The 15,489-nt window shown below is 42.1% G+C and overlaps 1 protein-coding gene across 1 annotated transcript; it reads left to right on the top strand.

Moving 5' to 3' along the window:
- Positions 1–6: 6 nt before the first annotated feature.
- On the top strand, positions 7–12,374 carry LOC104911983 (homeobox protein VENTX-like). Its single transcript, XM_031554456.1, is given in 5 exon segments — positions 7–4,213; positions 5,103–10,537; positions 10,662–10,753; positions 10,755–10,859; positions 10,959–12,374. Coding segments are annotated over 4 exon segments (717 nt in total). The 5' UTR covers positions 7–4,213; positions 5,103–10,320; the 3' UTR covers positions 11,262–12,374.
- The last annotated feature ends 3,115 nt before the right edge of the window (positions 12,375–15,489 follow it).

Genomic DNA, 15,489 nt, shown 5'->3' with positions numbered 1-15,489 from the left:
GGGTAGGTGGAAATCACTTTTGCAAGGAAACCAGTCTTATTTTTGTCCATAAACACAGATGTATGCACATCTTATATTATCTGACACAGATTTCTCAATAAAGTTATGTCTAGCATCTAATGGTACTGCTTATTTATGAGTAATGTGCAGCAGGATTTGGGCTAAACTTTTCTATCTCTGGGGGTAATGTTCCTTTAAAAGAAAACACAGGGCATGACATGTGAAAGCAGCAAGTTCTGTTCTATCTAGCTGGCAGAAAACATTGGCATCAGTAACTGTATTGTATAAATAAGGGGCTATTCAGTCTGTCCCCACTCTTCCATTCTAACGCCAAATTATAGTGCATGGAAAAATTGAGCTTGTTCTATCAGACAGAATTACCACCAGCTGTCCTAGTTCCTTTTTTCTACATATCCCTCGCTCATCTTGGTTTCGTGGCACTTTTTTTTTCAGACAGTGACCCAGAGTTTCTTCAATGAAATATTCTCCATATTTCTATTTCTTGTGCTCATTCCTGTGCATTGGTGCTCTTTCTGTGCACCTTTGCAGGTTTCTTTTCCCAAGCTCCTTGTTTTTTTTTCAGAACTTCTGCAAGAATGCTGGAAACTGTGTCCTAGTTACACTAGCTGCATTTGAAAGCAGGTTTTCAGGATCCACAGCTCCAATACTTCCAGAAGCCTGTCAGGAAATGTGGATGGATTCTGTTGATTACCAGGAAGTATTCTGTAGAAGTCTGGATCAAGAAACTGGAAAATATTTCATGAGTCACCACTGATTCATAATTCTGGCAAGTTTCTTTCCTTGAAAAATTTTCAGCCAGTTCTAAACTTTGCTTTTCTATATTTCTCTGTTGGATTTGTTTCTTAAGCGTTACTCAGACACATAACTTCTCAGTAAGTGATTTGCAAGTGACTAAAATGTTAAGAAATCTGTTTCTAAATAACAAATGAATAAACTAGAGTTTGAAGAGAGGGAAGATAACAGTCCTTCAGTGATAGGCATATGGGTTGTTTTTTCAGTCCTTGATATTACAGTGATAGAAAGACTGTAGATAAATGATTTTCTTTTCTCATAGATGCTTAAAAGCAATCCAATGTATATTCATCCTTACAACACAAAAACTTGCTGCATTCTGTTTAAAGTTTTTTCTTCTTACTTTCCTTCTTTTTAAGCAAATCTTTCTCAAAAATGCTTTACATATAGTTATTTTAAAATGCATTTTGAATTTGAGAAGGAATCTGAAAACTTTGGAAATGCAGTTTGAAAACTCAAATCGCATAAATCAAACTGAATTGTTAGAGTGCTCATCTTTGGGATGTGGTTTACTAACAGATATTGTTCAACTATGAATTATTTTTTGTCTTCATTTACTAATTAAAAATATAAATATTATAAATGTAATAAATTTGCAGATAATCATCTAAACTGTCTTGTAAATCTGTCCTGGATCTTAGCTGTAAGATTACTTTATTTCTTTAATTCTTCATTCTAATGTGAGAGTTGGTCTTGTTGTCCTTATGTTGACATATGAAATGAATGAACAGAAATATATTCTGTTTTTTGATAGATATTGAAGTAGTAATGTGTTTTATACTGGTAGAACTAATATGTCATAATGAAATGAAGGGCTTGAAGTACTGGGTGATTTGAATTATTGTTACCAAAAGGTGTACTTTGGAAGGCTTGACTGGGCACAGTTGAGCATAAACATCAGACTCAAAATCTCTGCAAATGGATGCTCATTTTTGTTCGTATCTCATAAAGATCATAAACATAAACAGTAGTAAATTATTCACTTCTGTAATGGATATTCTGTATTTTTTTGTAAACAAGCAAGGGAAACAGGACTAGGAAATAAAGCTGCTAAAAGTGGCAAATCTGCCATTGTTTGGATAATCACTGAATGATTGACAGTAGCTTGTGAAAATGAAAAGTTGTATATTGTGGGACTACCTGCACTTGGTGTTCTTGGTGCCTTCATTAACATGTTCTGTTTTTTGAAGATGAATTAAATCTGTTGGGCTCTGCAAGCATGCTAAAGACCAAGATTAAAATGATATTGACAACTTGAAATAATGAGCCAAAATAAAATAAGGTATGTTCCACAGACAAGTGCAAGGTTCTGTGTGGTAGGTGGGAATCATCAGCTGTTTATAGAGTAGGATTACTGTTCTGTTTTTGTGGAAAAGGGAAGGTATAAATAAACCTTTATGCTGAGGAGGAAGTGTCTTGATGTCCCTTCAGTGTCTTGATGCAGAGAACTGAAAGGGCAAAATGTGTGAAGATAAAGGCCAAAGAAAACAGGTGACTCCTGAGATGAGTGTATAGATCTCCAGACATCAGCACAGTAACAGCTCTCCATGAAGGTAAACGGCTTGACAAAATGTCTTTACAAAGTATTGAAAGGAACAAGAATGCATAGGAAGGAAAGACAAGAGGAAAGAATACTGCAAGTACTATATACTAAAAGGTAATTCAATATTGCACATAGTTGTTCTGAAATGTACATATCTTTTCCTGTGTATAAATTAAAAGAGCTAGATGCCATAGGGTCTTTAGAGAATCATGAACCAGAAAGAGTATGTGAGACAATCAGGTTACTATCTCAGATTTTACTGTGATTAATAGAGAGCAACTAGTTGAAAATCTGAACGTAAAAAGCAGTCAAAAAGAAAGTTACTGTGAGGACAAATAAGAAACAATTCATGATTGAAAGGAAAGAAGGAGATGAGAGAAACAGGATAACATCAGTTGATCAGCTGGGTTTCAAAAAGCAAATTTCAGTATGTTCAAGGGTTTAGTACATAAGATTCTGGGGAAGGGATTCTAAGGAAGTTTCTTACAAAAAGAAAAAAAAACAAAAAGGTGAATGCTGTTCCAAAACAGGCTATATTTTAAATACGGAAACAGCCCATCCTCATGTAAAGAGAAGAGGACCAGCAGAGCAGTTTGACTGCATGGGCTCATCAATGATGTGACAGGAAAAAAAAAAGAAAGGGAAGTACTGAAAAAGGTAGAAGCAGGAGAAGCAAAAAGGAGTGAATTAGCAAGAAAAATAGAAAAGAATAGCACAGCAGGTTAGGAATAAAACTGGACAGACAAAATGCTATTGCCAACAATAGATAAGCAAAACAGTAAGGATGGATTCTTCAAAAATTTTGTTACATAGAGTTCTTTGCTGATCAGAAGAGGTGGATAACTGTTAGATGGTGGTAAAGCCATTTGCTGTTTCACAGCCTGCTCTCTCAACAATGCATGCTGTGATCAAAGTTAATCAGGAACTAGGAGTGAGAATGGGAGTCTATCATGCTAATTTCGATTAAAAAAAAAGCTGATTAAATCTGTTCAATAGTGAATAAGGAGCAAAACTGAAATAATCTTGGTGGTGTTGTACTTTCGATCTAGGGAGAATGTGTGAGTTTCTGGAGAACTAGGAATGAAAATAGTAATCAAAATTGGGAAAAGGAGACAGGAATAAGTGGAGGGGCAAGGTAAAGAGTATGTCTTGGGGAATTACACTGTCAGCCAGATTAACTTTGATACCAGAAGAGATACTAAAAAATCTACTTGAAATCTCTACAAGCTTAGAAAATAATTTTAAATGCTATCATGCATTTGTCCATAAAGTAATTTTTGAAAAACCTAATGGTCTCATTTGTCAGCATAACTGTATCAATATGTGGGGAAAAAAAACCCAGCATACTGTATGTTTAAGTCTATAAATCTCTTTACAACAGATTTATGTGACCTGCTTATGTATTGGGTTGTTAATATCCAGGTGAATGTACTGTTAGTTGGGTACACAACTAATTAGTCATTTCAAAGACTAATTACTACTGCTTGTTAAACTGTGAAGATGAGGGGGTGTAGTAGGGGTAGGGCTATCCATATTAGGATAGGGCCTGGATCCAGCTGTGTCTGGGATTTTGACTAATGATATGGAGGATGGACTGGAAAACATACCCATGCAGCATAGAAGATTAAACTCAAAATAATTGTGATAATGATTTAAATTTAAGCTCTAACTCCTATATTTTAAGGGAAAACTGTGAAATGAAAAACTAAGGAACTCAGAAAAGAAACTCTTGGGACCACAATGTATCACAAACTGAATATGAACCCATCTGTAGAGTTTTCCAAAATGAAGAAAATAAGAAGAAAAAAAGGCAAGAAGACCTGAGATGTACTGTGAGAGAGCCATATATGACAGAAGGTAATTATTTTGCTCTATTTGGCATTAGTGGACATCAGCAGGAATAGTTTATAATTTAGACACTGCATTTAAGAAACACAGACAAAACAAAAGAGACCGGAGGATAGCAATTAAAATAGTATTTTTTAAAAACACAGATTATAAGAATTAGACTTAGAAAAAACTATGTTGAGTAGGACTTTGTGTGTGTGAAATTTTGCTGTAAAAAGTTTTATGTAGCAAGGAAGAGAACTAGTTTTCTCCATGCTTCGTGAAGTTCAAAGCAAGAAGTATTAATTTTGAAGCAGAGTTGATTGTGTTTCAGTTTTTACATTGGAAAGTGTCTTGTTGAGCACTGGAATAGGGGTACCCGCCTGCGGATCCCCTTTCCTGTGGATCTGTGAGAACAGCTCAGATCAAATTGTGATGAGTGTACACACACATCTTCTTGTTCCTGTCCTTGAGAATGCAGAGGGACTCAGCAGTGATCTTCAGCCCTTTCAGTGTTTTCTATGAAGTGGATTGGACTAAAATTCAAATGTTTACTTGCAATTGGTGAATATCTTTCATCAATTTATTAATTTCATCACCCTCCAGTCACAAATTTTCAAGGTTTTTATTACTATTTTACCACTGATATGTAGCAATATAATAGGTGTGGGCAGAATGTACATTACTTAAACTCGTGCAGGAGATGTTACGGAGGAATGCAGAATTTCAATTATATGCTTACGTTAATGTAGTGGGAAAGTGCCTTAATTCTAAAAGCAAAAGAGAGGCAAAAGCCCTCCGTGCACATCTGTAAGTCCAGAGAAAGTGGAAAGCAAATTCTGGCGGTCTTCTCTCACCGCCAGGAAAGCCACTGCCTCGACTAAATTTCTCCAACTTTTCTCCTTCCCTCGTGCGGCAGTTTCCTGCATGTGAAGTCTTACTACAACCGGGAGATGGCACAAGAGAGCCTTCCAACGTTTCACGATGTACGCGCCGCACTGAGAGCAAAGGTATTTTAAAAAGTGATTGACTTTCCAGGTGACTATGTAAAATCTGTTCTTTAGAAGCTGGCAAATGTAAAATAGAAGAAGCATTTGCATCCCATTTGTAAAACTATATGTGTAACTGCTCCCTTTAATCCTATATCTTTAAATCTTAAAGTTTCCTTCGACTTGTGAAGCCTGTCAGAGGAAGTACACTGCTTTGCTTGGGATGAACACAGACACTGAATCACATATTGTTAGAGTAGCTAAGCATCTTACCTAACTGTATTCCTGCCCTCCCCCACTATGTTCTCACTTTTCCCTTATTATTAAGCTGAGAGGAAATGTCGGGACGTCTGTGCTCCCCTGCTTTGGTGTGCAGTGGAGGCAGAGGGTCAGTTGTCCTCTGTTGCTATAGTTCTGCATTATTCAGAGTTAAAGTTTTCTTCTTCAGCTAATAGTAACCTTTCCAGAGTGATGTAAGTGATTGAAATAAAGAAAATAGGAAGAAACAGTGTAATGTGAGAAAGACAGAAAAGGGGAAGAAATAATTAGAAATATGAAATGGAAAAGAGCTTTGAAACCCATTTTTGAAATAGGTAACATTCTCATTGATATAAGGAAGCTGGTTTTGGAGCAGTACAAAGATCTGATTTGTGTTGGATGAATAAAGAGTCAGTAAAATGTTTTCACTGCTCAGACGTGCAGCATTGTAGAACATAGACCAGGATGGGCACAAAGGGTGACAGATGACCCAAGGTAGCCTAAAAATTAAGGGGGAAAAAAGATTATGTGATAGCTGAAAGTGAAAGGTTGCTTTCTGGAAGTGATAGTACAGCTGTATTTCTTGAGAAGGAATTTGCAAGAAGCAGAAAGTGAAAATAGTGCATGAAATATTCTGTTATCAGTTTTACGTTAAACGAGCTGTTAAATTTAATTACAGAAGTTCCCACATTGGGAACATTTATTCTTCAGCTAATACTGACAGAGAAAAAGCCCTTGATGTAAAGCACCTGAAAAAGCCTCTCAGATTTTGACAAGATTTTAAGGTATTTCAGTGTTTTGTTTTTGTGGTCTTGATCAGACTGACAGTCCAAGTGACCTGAATAATTGTTAAAACCAATGGGACTCGTGAATTTATGTATACACATTATTCTGCATAGGTGTATTTTGAATTCCTGTATAATTCATAGTCCTAAAACAACCCAGATCCCAAAACATATTAGTGGACCTAACAATTAATTCCCATTTATTCTGAGAGATAGGATCATTTCTAGGGTCCCTTTTCATGCTATTTTTTTAAAGTAGTAGTTAGAAAATTATCCTTGCTAGGCTATGAAGAATTAAACCAAGTCCAAACTTTTGAGCAGTTTTGTCTGAGAAGTGTGTCCATAGAGACATCTCTCAGTTACAGTATGACAGCAATGACCACCAAAGAAGGATTTGCATGCCTGAAACTTGGCTGCTTTTCAACTCTAATAGTTTTTTTGTAGTTAGAAATAATAACAATGATAAATTTCTGCTGGTAACCCTGCCTCTGTAGCAACAGCAGTACATGTTTAAATATAGTTCTGATTTGTAACAACTTTGAATTCTTTTTTAATCTGGCTAAACTGGGTAAGAGCTTACTAAAACCAATCCAAGTAAGTGTTTTCTTCCTGTAGAACTTGTATTTTTTAAAAGATTTCACTGGCTGTTCAGATTCTGGTAGCAGCCTTATAGTAAGGGGATGTAGGAGCTCCCAGCATTTTGAGCACTGTGTTGATTTATATCAGTTCTAAGCACAAAGAGAAATTTAATTTTTGTCTATGCCTTGTCACTCTGTTTGTTCCAGGCTCTCCTGGTATTTCTGCACATGTGGTCTTTTCATTTCTCATGGAAAAAATAGCTCTTCTTCTGTCAGGGAGGAAAGATATAGTAATTGATGATAAAAAGGTTACTTAAAGGCCACTTGTAATGCTTTTAAGTCCTAAAGAGTGATTTCTCAGAAATAGCAATGGTTGGATGAACATGCCAGAACTAAGATCACATACGTGGCACAGCAGCTGCCAGCAGCCCTTACTTCAGTGGGCATCTCTCAGAAGGAATTATGCATGCCCATAGATGAACACACAGATGAATCCGGCATGTCCTTAGCTGCCTTTTTACTGTTTTATTGCACCACAACCCCACTACTCCCAACAACCACGTGCTCACTCTACTCCAGTCTCACAGGACTCTGTTGTAACAAGAAAGAGTAACCTACTCTTACAAAATAGCAGTTCCTTTGGTCTTCTGCACCTTTGCTGCAGCAAGGCAAAATGCTGGCAGCCTTCTCCATTACCTCTTCTGAAGGTGCTTGGAAGTTACTTTCCCTTCAGTTCTTTCAAAGCTTCAGAGGGAAGTAGATGTCTCAGAGCACAGTCCTTCAGGTTAGTCATCTGGCTCAGTAGGGAATTGGCCTTTGTATTGGAAGATGTAGAAAAGCATTTCGTGCTCAAAGGCTGGACTGCTAAACCAAAATATCTGCTATCAACTGCGTAGTAGGCATCCAGGTAGGACTGCCCTGCTCTGCAGAACCTCCTTAGACTGAGACCAGTGTCGTGTAAACACATTTCTAGAGGGCTGTTATGTTGGTCCCATCCTATACCAGCCAAACCTCTACAAAGCCATAACTTGCCCACTTTGACTGCAGTATCTGCTTGCAAAAAAAGACAGTGGTCTGTGTAAAGTGACAAATCTCAACTCACTGTAGTTTCCCTGAATGCTAAAATGTTTCCTTCTACATCACCTCCCACATGATGGCTGGGCCTGGGCTGGCTTTTGTCATTACTATCCTCAGTCTCCTTTGGCCTTCAGGAGTTGCAGTCATTTATTTTCATGCTGAAGGTCCTGAGTCCATAGAGAGAACAACTGTGTTTTGTACAAACAACTGCAAAACTTACTGTCATTTTATTTGCAAAGCAGATCTTATGACTTTTGCTAGTGACAGTCGTGTCTGTGTCTGAGCTCTTTGTCTCTCAGTCTTTGTAGCAGCAAAGTGAAGGGGCAATCTCTTCCTGCTTATCTCTGCAAAAGCCCAGGGACATCAGTGTAAGCAGATTTTTGACCCGTTGGCAATATCACCTGATTCTAAACACAGTATTTCAGAATCACGCTTTTGCATGAGGTTTTCAAACAAACACCTGATGAATAATGCATAGGAATAGAAAGAGCTTAAGAAACATAGATAAAATTAAACTGTTAAATATTGTAGAAATGGTTACATTCAGAAATCATCTGCCATCTATCCAGGGTGCTTATACAATTTATGTATAATGGAAATGACACTTGGTTTAACCTTGTCACACTATGATCAGTTTGTGTCTCTTAGCGCTCAACGATTTACACTATCTTTTCGCTGTGACATTCGCCTCAGTAAAATGCATTAATGAGCCAGCAGTGTGTAAAGATGTAATTTGTAGCTCAGATGGTGAAAATGTCTTCAAATTTGTAAAGAAATGATGTGACAGATGCACCAGTGTATGCTAAAATCTGAGATTTCTATTTTATAGAACACCATCATATGTCACATATTCTTTTTTTCCAATCCAACAGCTTGCCAATGCCTTTATTATTGACAGAACATAAAGCTGGTGAAGTCCTACAGATAGACTATTTTATATATTTTTATACTTATAAACATAAATATGTATTTATTATATGTATGCATGCAGCGTATATAGTATACCATGTATGATTTATATGTATATATATAATACTACATAGGGGTAAGGGATGAAAATAACCTGGGCACAAGGGACTTACTTATTTCCTTGGGGTGGAATTTAAAGATGGCTAGATCTAACAACCATATTCTGAGTGAACAGGAGGTTGAAATGTAGGTTTTAGGAATCATAGATGAAGATGGTTTGAGTAAAACTACTTACTGTATCGATTTAAGTAAAAAAAGATATGAATTTATACTATTAAATTTGAAAACTTTGAAATATTTAGATGCAAACTGAATAGGAGGGGTTCAATCTTTGATCCCCTACCTCACTGACAGCCTAGGAAATAGAGCCTGGGAAATAAATTACATTAACTATGACCAGAGAAGCAAATGCTAAGTCCAAACAGGACTGGCAGAATAACAGAGCAAGCAATTGGATAGACAGCAAAGCACTGATTTTGTGTACAGGTGGCAGTGGATGGGTGTGAGGTGGAAATCTGCAACACTGATGGGCAGATCAGAACTGCAGTCACAATTTCTGGAGGTGAGCTGATGTCAGACAGGGGTGGGATGGGCATCCTTAAGGCACCAGAAACTTTTTGTCAATGTACTGCTGAGGCATTACTGCAACAGCCAAGTACTGATGTACATAAAACCCAAAATGGATGGGAACACTTCTGAACAGCACACATAAGGTGGTAAGGGGAAAGACGTGGAGAGTGAGATAGTAGAGAACTCTGTGGGTCCTGTACAGCTGGAAAGATTGGGTAAGGAAAATACGGCACGAATTCTGTATATGAAATAGAGCAAACTCTAAGGAATAATTGTCTTTTTCTGATTCTTTAGTTCAGAAAACTGCTTTATATAAGCAGCCAGGAGCCGGCCCATACAACCCAACAGCCTTGCCATTTACTTCTTTCTGGTTCACAACTTTTTCCTTCTCTCTGGTGTCTATGCTGCGATGCTGCAGCTCCAGCAGCACGCAATGCCTGCCTCGGGCTGTCTGGGGAGCACGGTGCTCAGGCCAGAGAAGAGAGGCTCAGAAGATCCATTTAGACAGAGGCTCGTCTGCTTGAAATGAAAAAAGCCGTCTCTCGAAGACCCTTCGAGCCCGGGGGAGCGGGTCCTTGCGCGCTCCCCCGGGGTGCATTCCCCAGTGCCATTTGAGGCCGCTCAGCACCATAAATGCCATTTGCATCGGGATAGGTTGCAACAGGAGCTGTAAATCACTGACGGTGGAGCGAACACCTCCAGGGGCAGACACGGCGGAGCCGGGCCTCCTCGAGCTGTGGCAATGTGTGAACGGTATCTTTTGTTGAGGGGGGGACTGATGGCAATTAGATGATACTTATCTGGCTCTTTGATGTGTATTTATACAAACAACGTTTTCCTCCGGGACTTGAGGTATAAAGGACTCGTGCTTCCTCACACTCTCCTTCTCGGCAGCTCCAAAACGCAGCAGGATGACCAAGGCTCCTTTCTCTGTGGAGTGGCTGTCCCAGAGCAGCCAGGCCCCCAAAAGTCCCACTCAGGGCACCCCGCACCGAGCATCACCCTCGGCCGCCGGCCGCCGGCTCGCCTCAGGCTCCAGACCCGGACTGAGCGAACGGAGCAAGGAGAAAGGCGCCGGGAAAGGCGGCAGGAGCAGCAGGGAGCCTTCGGCAACACCCCCCGCTGCAGGTAACTGCAGCTCACTTCGGGATGGGAGGGCTACACGAGCTGTGTGCCTCTCCCAATCCCAAAGGGATTGAGGCGGACGGGTATCCCTAGGGCCTGCCTGACCCTTTTTTTTCTCCATGTCCAGGTGCAGCGGGGCAACCCCCAGAGGAGCGGGGCCGCGAGTGCTCGTGCCCCGAGGAGCCGAGGGGCGGCCGGCGGCTGCGCACGGCGTTCAGCGCCCGAGCAGATCAACACCCTGGAGAGCTCCTTTCAGAGGCACCGCTACCTGGGCGCCGCCGAGCGCCGCAAGCTGGCGGGCAGGATGCGGCTCTCCGAGGTGCAGGTGAGCGCGGTGCGGGGAGCCGGGATGGACGATGGGGTGGGAGGTGGCTGATGGTCTAGAAAGGGATCTCAATTCTTGCCCCGCTCCCTTTTCCCTCAGATAAAGACCTGGTTTCAGAACCGCCGAATGAAGCTCAAGAGGCAACTGCAAGAGTTGAGGCCGGAACCTTTCTGCACTCCACCGCTCCCTTTAGGACCTCAGGTGTCCCTGCCACTCACCTACATGGCCCGGCCGCCACCTCTACCCGGTCGTGAGGCTGCCCCGGGGGGCTTTGCCTTGGCAGCATTGCCAGCACCTGCCCTGGACATCAGCAATGCCTGCAGAGCACAGCCTGTGGGCTTCTGGGCAGCTCCCTGCTTTGTAGGATACAGGGACCCCAGGGCTTTCTTGCTGAGTGTCTGACCCGCTGGTACGGACCGTGACTAAGGAGAATTTGCACTAATATTTAATAACTATATCTGGGCTGCCCCTGCCTGCATCTGCCTGCTGGAGTAGTTCTGGTGCAGCGCTGAGCAAGATATTGATCGACGATCCAGATCATGGACTTCAGGCCAAGCTGCCCGTCAAGTTCAAACATAGTGGGGTAAATGGTAGCATAAATGGAATCACCTAACAAACCTTAACATTTTTTCAGTTTTCATCTCAATTGGTCACAAGGACTGCAGAACTACTTATCCTGCCCTGAAAGAGTTCCTACTCATTAAATAAAGCACAGTCCTTATTTTCTAAATCTGTCCAGGCCCTAGTAGAGAAAGAATAATCTTTCTTGTGTTATACCTTGCAATTTACCGAGGATACATACAAAAAGCATGAATTTCCCTATTCCCTTTAATGGCTGTCCAATCTCTCAGCTGCTTCCCATATGGCACTTCAGGAGGGGGCTGTGCTTTTAACAAGACATGTAGATATATCAGGAACTAGTTACCAGTATTTACTACTGGGCCTGCAATGACAGCAGAATTTGTAATGGAGACCTTGAAATAGCATATGGAATATGATTTTTAGGATATAAAAAGTGGCTTTCTATAAATATATGAAAATACCTCACCACAATTTCATGGGAGCCCTCAGTGGATTAACAAGGGCCTACTGCGTAAAACAGATCTTGGAAAGATCTTGAATCTTGGGATCTGGCCTTTCAACTTACAAGTGTCTCAGCGTCTTGCATGTGCCTAAGGGGGTATGAGGGTGATTATCAAAATAAATGCAACATTTCAAAGCTATTTTTATCTAAATGGCAGTAAAGTTTGTTACCATTGTGCTGTGCACTTTTTGTTTGAATAATGCTCACGATTTGATAATGTCTGAAGATTTTATTAAAATGGCCTGATTTCAGGCTAGAGAAAGGGCTGTGAAAAATTATCCTTGATTGATGTAAGTGTAAATCTTTCAAAGCTGATTGTGAGCTAACATGAAAAGATAAATAAACATTTCCATCACTTCAGAACTGGTCTCCGGGGTTTTTAGAAGATTTCTGGTGCACTTGTAATGTGGGATCTTATCATGAATGGTCTGAAGGTTCGCTGTTAGTCATTCTTGAACACAAATATTTCGTTTTTATACAGGGATCACTGTCATTTTGAATACATCCACCTGGTTCAAAGTAACTTGTATGTCCCTCCAAAGGCCATAGCCCTTGATTTTTCTGTGTAGCTCCAACATTTGGAAGTCTCCTTAATATTTTAATCCATGCTGCATTTGTTTAGTCTTTTGAGGTTACTATTTGCTTACAGCTGCACTGTTAATGTGGCTCTAATGCAAAGGTTTCAGAATAGCAATAAGGATTTTAGGTGCTATTGATCTTCCTGAGGCTTTTTTAGGAAGATACTAGAGTTTAAGGAAATTTGTTATGAGGAGATTAAAAAAAAAAAATCCAACTGAATGTTTATTTTTCAAATTCAAATATTATTAAATGACTGTATTGATTTGAAGGAAAAAAAATGGAAGGGAGAGAAATCTGAAATTCTATTGCTCTCTCAAATATCACTGGGAAACCGATGCCTCCAAAATGTTCTTCAATTGAGCAGAGACATTTTAGAGATAGCAATACACTCAAGATCGATAAATATACAAGTTATCTGGAAAAAAAAACTAAGGAGAGTCAAACTGACTATCCCATTTTTAAAGGGACAAATGTGGAGGGGTCTTTTAATCATGTTCAGCACAGGAGGAACCCAGATGGTTTGCTCACTCGGAATGCCATCAGAACAGCTCCTGGTGCTGTCTTAGGCCAGGCCGGAGGCACACAACCCTCGGGGCAGTGGGCTGGGGCTGCTGCAACGCTGGGGAACAGCCTGGCCCCAACCAAATGGGGCCTGGGGGGAGCGAGGGAGATGAAAGGTCTCAAGGGAGAGAGAACAATACGCTGCCACCCGCAGAGGGGGGGAGGCAATTCCTAAGGGCCGGAATTGGCTGGGGGTAGAGGGTGATGGGGGTTAATATGAGGCTGTACAAGCCTGGCCTAACTGCACCCTTCTACACCCAAGCATGGCTCTTCGGGGTAACTTTCCCTTCTGTGCAAAGGCTTAGAAGAGGCCAGAGGCCAGCACAATGTGCGGTGCTACAATTTAATCCTACTGGGGCTGTAGAGACAAACAGGGATGTGGAACAACCTCGGAGTAGAGGATGCTTGAGGAGTTAATGGACTTGAGTCCTTCGGTCACACAGGCAAGTCCTATTAGGTTTTCTGGGCTTGGTCTGGCTAGCAGGGGTAACCTGAGTGTATGAGCTACAGAACTAACAGCGATGGAAAAGCTGAGCTCTGGTGGGAAAGATGCTAATGATCACTAAACGTAATGATTCCTTGGCCACATACGTGCTCAACAAACACACGAAAAGTCTTGCCCCCGTTTTGACAGTCCCAGCTTGCAAATACTGTCCTATACCCCAACAGCTTCGAACATGAGGGGTGATGCTCGTCTGGCTGAGCGCATACAGTTACCAAAAGATCCCTACGAACAAACGTTAACACCTATTCTAACCGCAAAAATCTTCTTTCTCTAGAAGTTAACATTCCAGTGATCTTAGAATACTACAATGGGCCTCTGTGCTGGTAGCCTCTGGCTGGAGGCAGGAGAAAAAAAAAAAGAAAAAAGGAACGGGGCAGAGCGCTCCAGCCCGAGCAGTGCACGGGCCACTCGCCCCGGGGCCGGTGGCACTCACGGGCACAGCAGGGAACCCACACTGTTCCACCAGAGCGACCTCCATTTCGACACCCTTTTTGTGTCTTTAATCGCATCACAGCCACCACCCGGGCAGGAATGATGCCGGCGGGACAAAGCGCAGCCTGCGACCCCCCCGCAAATGGCAGGGCCGGGTGGCTGAGTTGGGGAGGAGCATTTTGGTGCTGGCGGCTCTCGAGGAAGCGGCTGTATAACCTGAAAACGGGACTCCCTGGGGAGGAAAAAGGGGTGGGAGGGTAGAACGCTGACTTCAAAGCATTTCTCCCCGCAGTGTGTGCGCAACCTGATTGAATTAGCGCCGCGGTAATGGCAGGGAGCCGGCTGCAGCCCGTGCGTTAACACCTGTCCCAATTTGGCGAGAGCAACCAACAGGGGAACTGCTGGGAATAGGGCCGGTTGCCCCCCCGCAGCGCCCAGACACGGTGGAGCCACTGGCGGCACCTGTTAACGAACCAGGTGAAGTGATTCGGAGTTGTGTGCTAATCGGGAGGGATCTCGCACCGCCAGGCCATTATGTCTAATTGCGGCCCATTATCTCTTTCTTTGATACGTAATTAGATGCCAATTAACTTGATAAATCCAACCGAAACGAGGGGGGAGAGAAAGAGGAGAAATCTTTTAGTCTCTATTCATTTTGTTGAAAGGTTTTGCCTCTTACTCTTTATAACTGTTCACTTATTTTTTAAGCTCCGATCTAATGTTGTTTTGTAAAGGCGTTTGGTAGGGAACTGATCCCGGCAGCGGATTGGAATTCGGGAGGTGAGGTGTTTAAAAGTTCCCATTTCAGCTCTCAGTTACTCTTCCTGGACGATTGCGAACAGCTGCGGAGGTGTCACCGATCCCTGGGCAGCGCGGGATGGCGTGCGTGGGAATTGGGTTCCTGCTCCGGTTTGCACTGACTCGCACCGAGGCCATCTCGGCGCTTTGTCCCTCCGTTGAGCAAAGAGCTGAATGGGAGTTCCGTGATAAATCGCTTTTAATGCAAAGCGCGCGTTTGGTCCCACAGTGCTGAATGGGAATAGCTGCGGCGTGTGAGCCGGGAGGGCGCAGCGCTCCGGGTGAGTCAGAGCATTTGTTATTTATGGTGTGTCGGCCCGCATTGTTCCCGTGGGCAAAGGAGAGCATGGTGATGGCCCTGTTAGTGTTCACGGCTACTTCAAACAGAAAGCATCCATTCCGAAACAATCGATCTCGTTGATGCCTAATTGGCTATCTAATAGCACCTATCAGGACATCAAAGGGCGTGCTGTATAACCTAGTTAGCATTTCCAAAGGGGAGCAGTGAAGGATACAAACAGTGATCAGTGGTCTCACCGCCCCCCGAGCCCTGAGCCCCGCCGAGCGCTGGTGGCCGCGTCCTTTCCCGTAAGAGGCTAGAAGGGCTCCCTCTTTACAGAGTTGGCCAGTTAAGCTAGAAATTATTTTGCTTGAGATGGATTACTTTTTTT

The sequence above is a fragment of the Meleagris gallopavo genome, chromosome 8, assembly GCF_000146605.3.
Source record: "Meleagris gallopavo isolate NT-WF06-2002-E0010 breed Aviagen turkey brand Nicholas breeding stock chromosome 8, Turkey_5.1, whole genome shotgun sequence".
Classification (NCBI taxonomy): Eukaryota; Metazoa; Chordata; class Aves; order Galliformes; family Phasianidae; genus Meleagris; species Meleagris gallopavo.
This window is presented reverse-complemented; position numbering and strand designations above follow the sequence as displayed.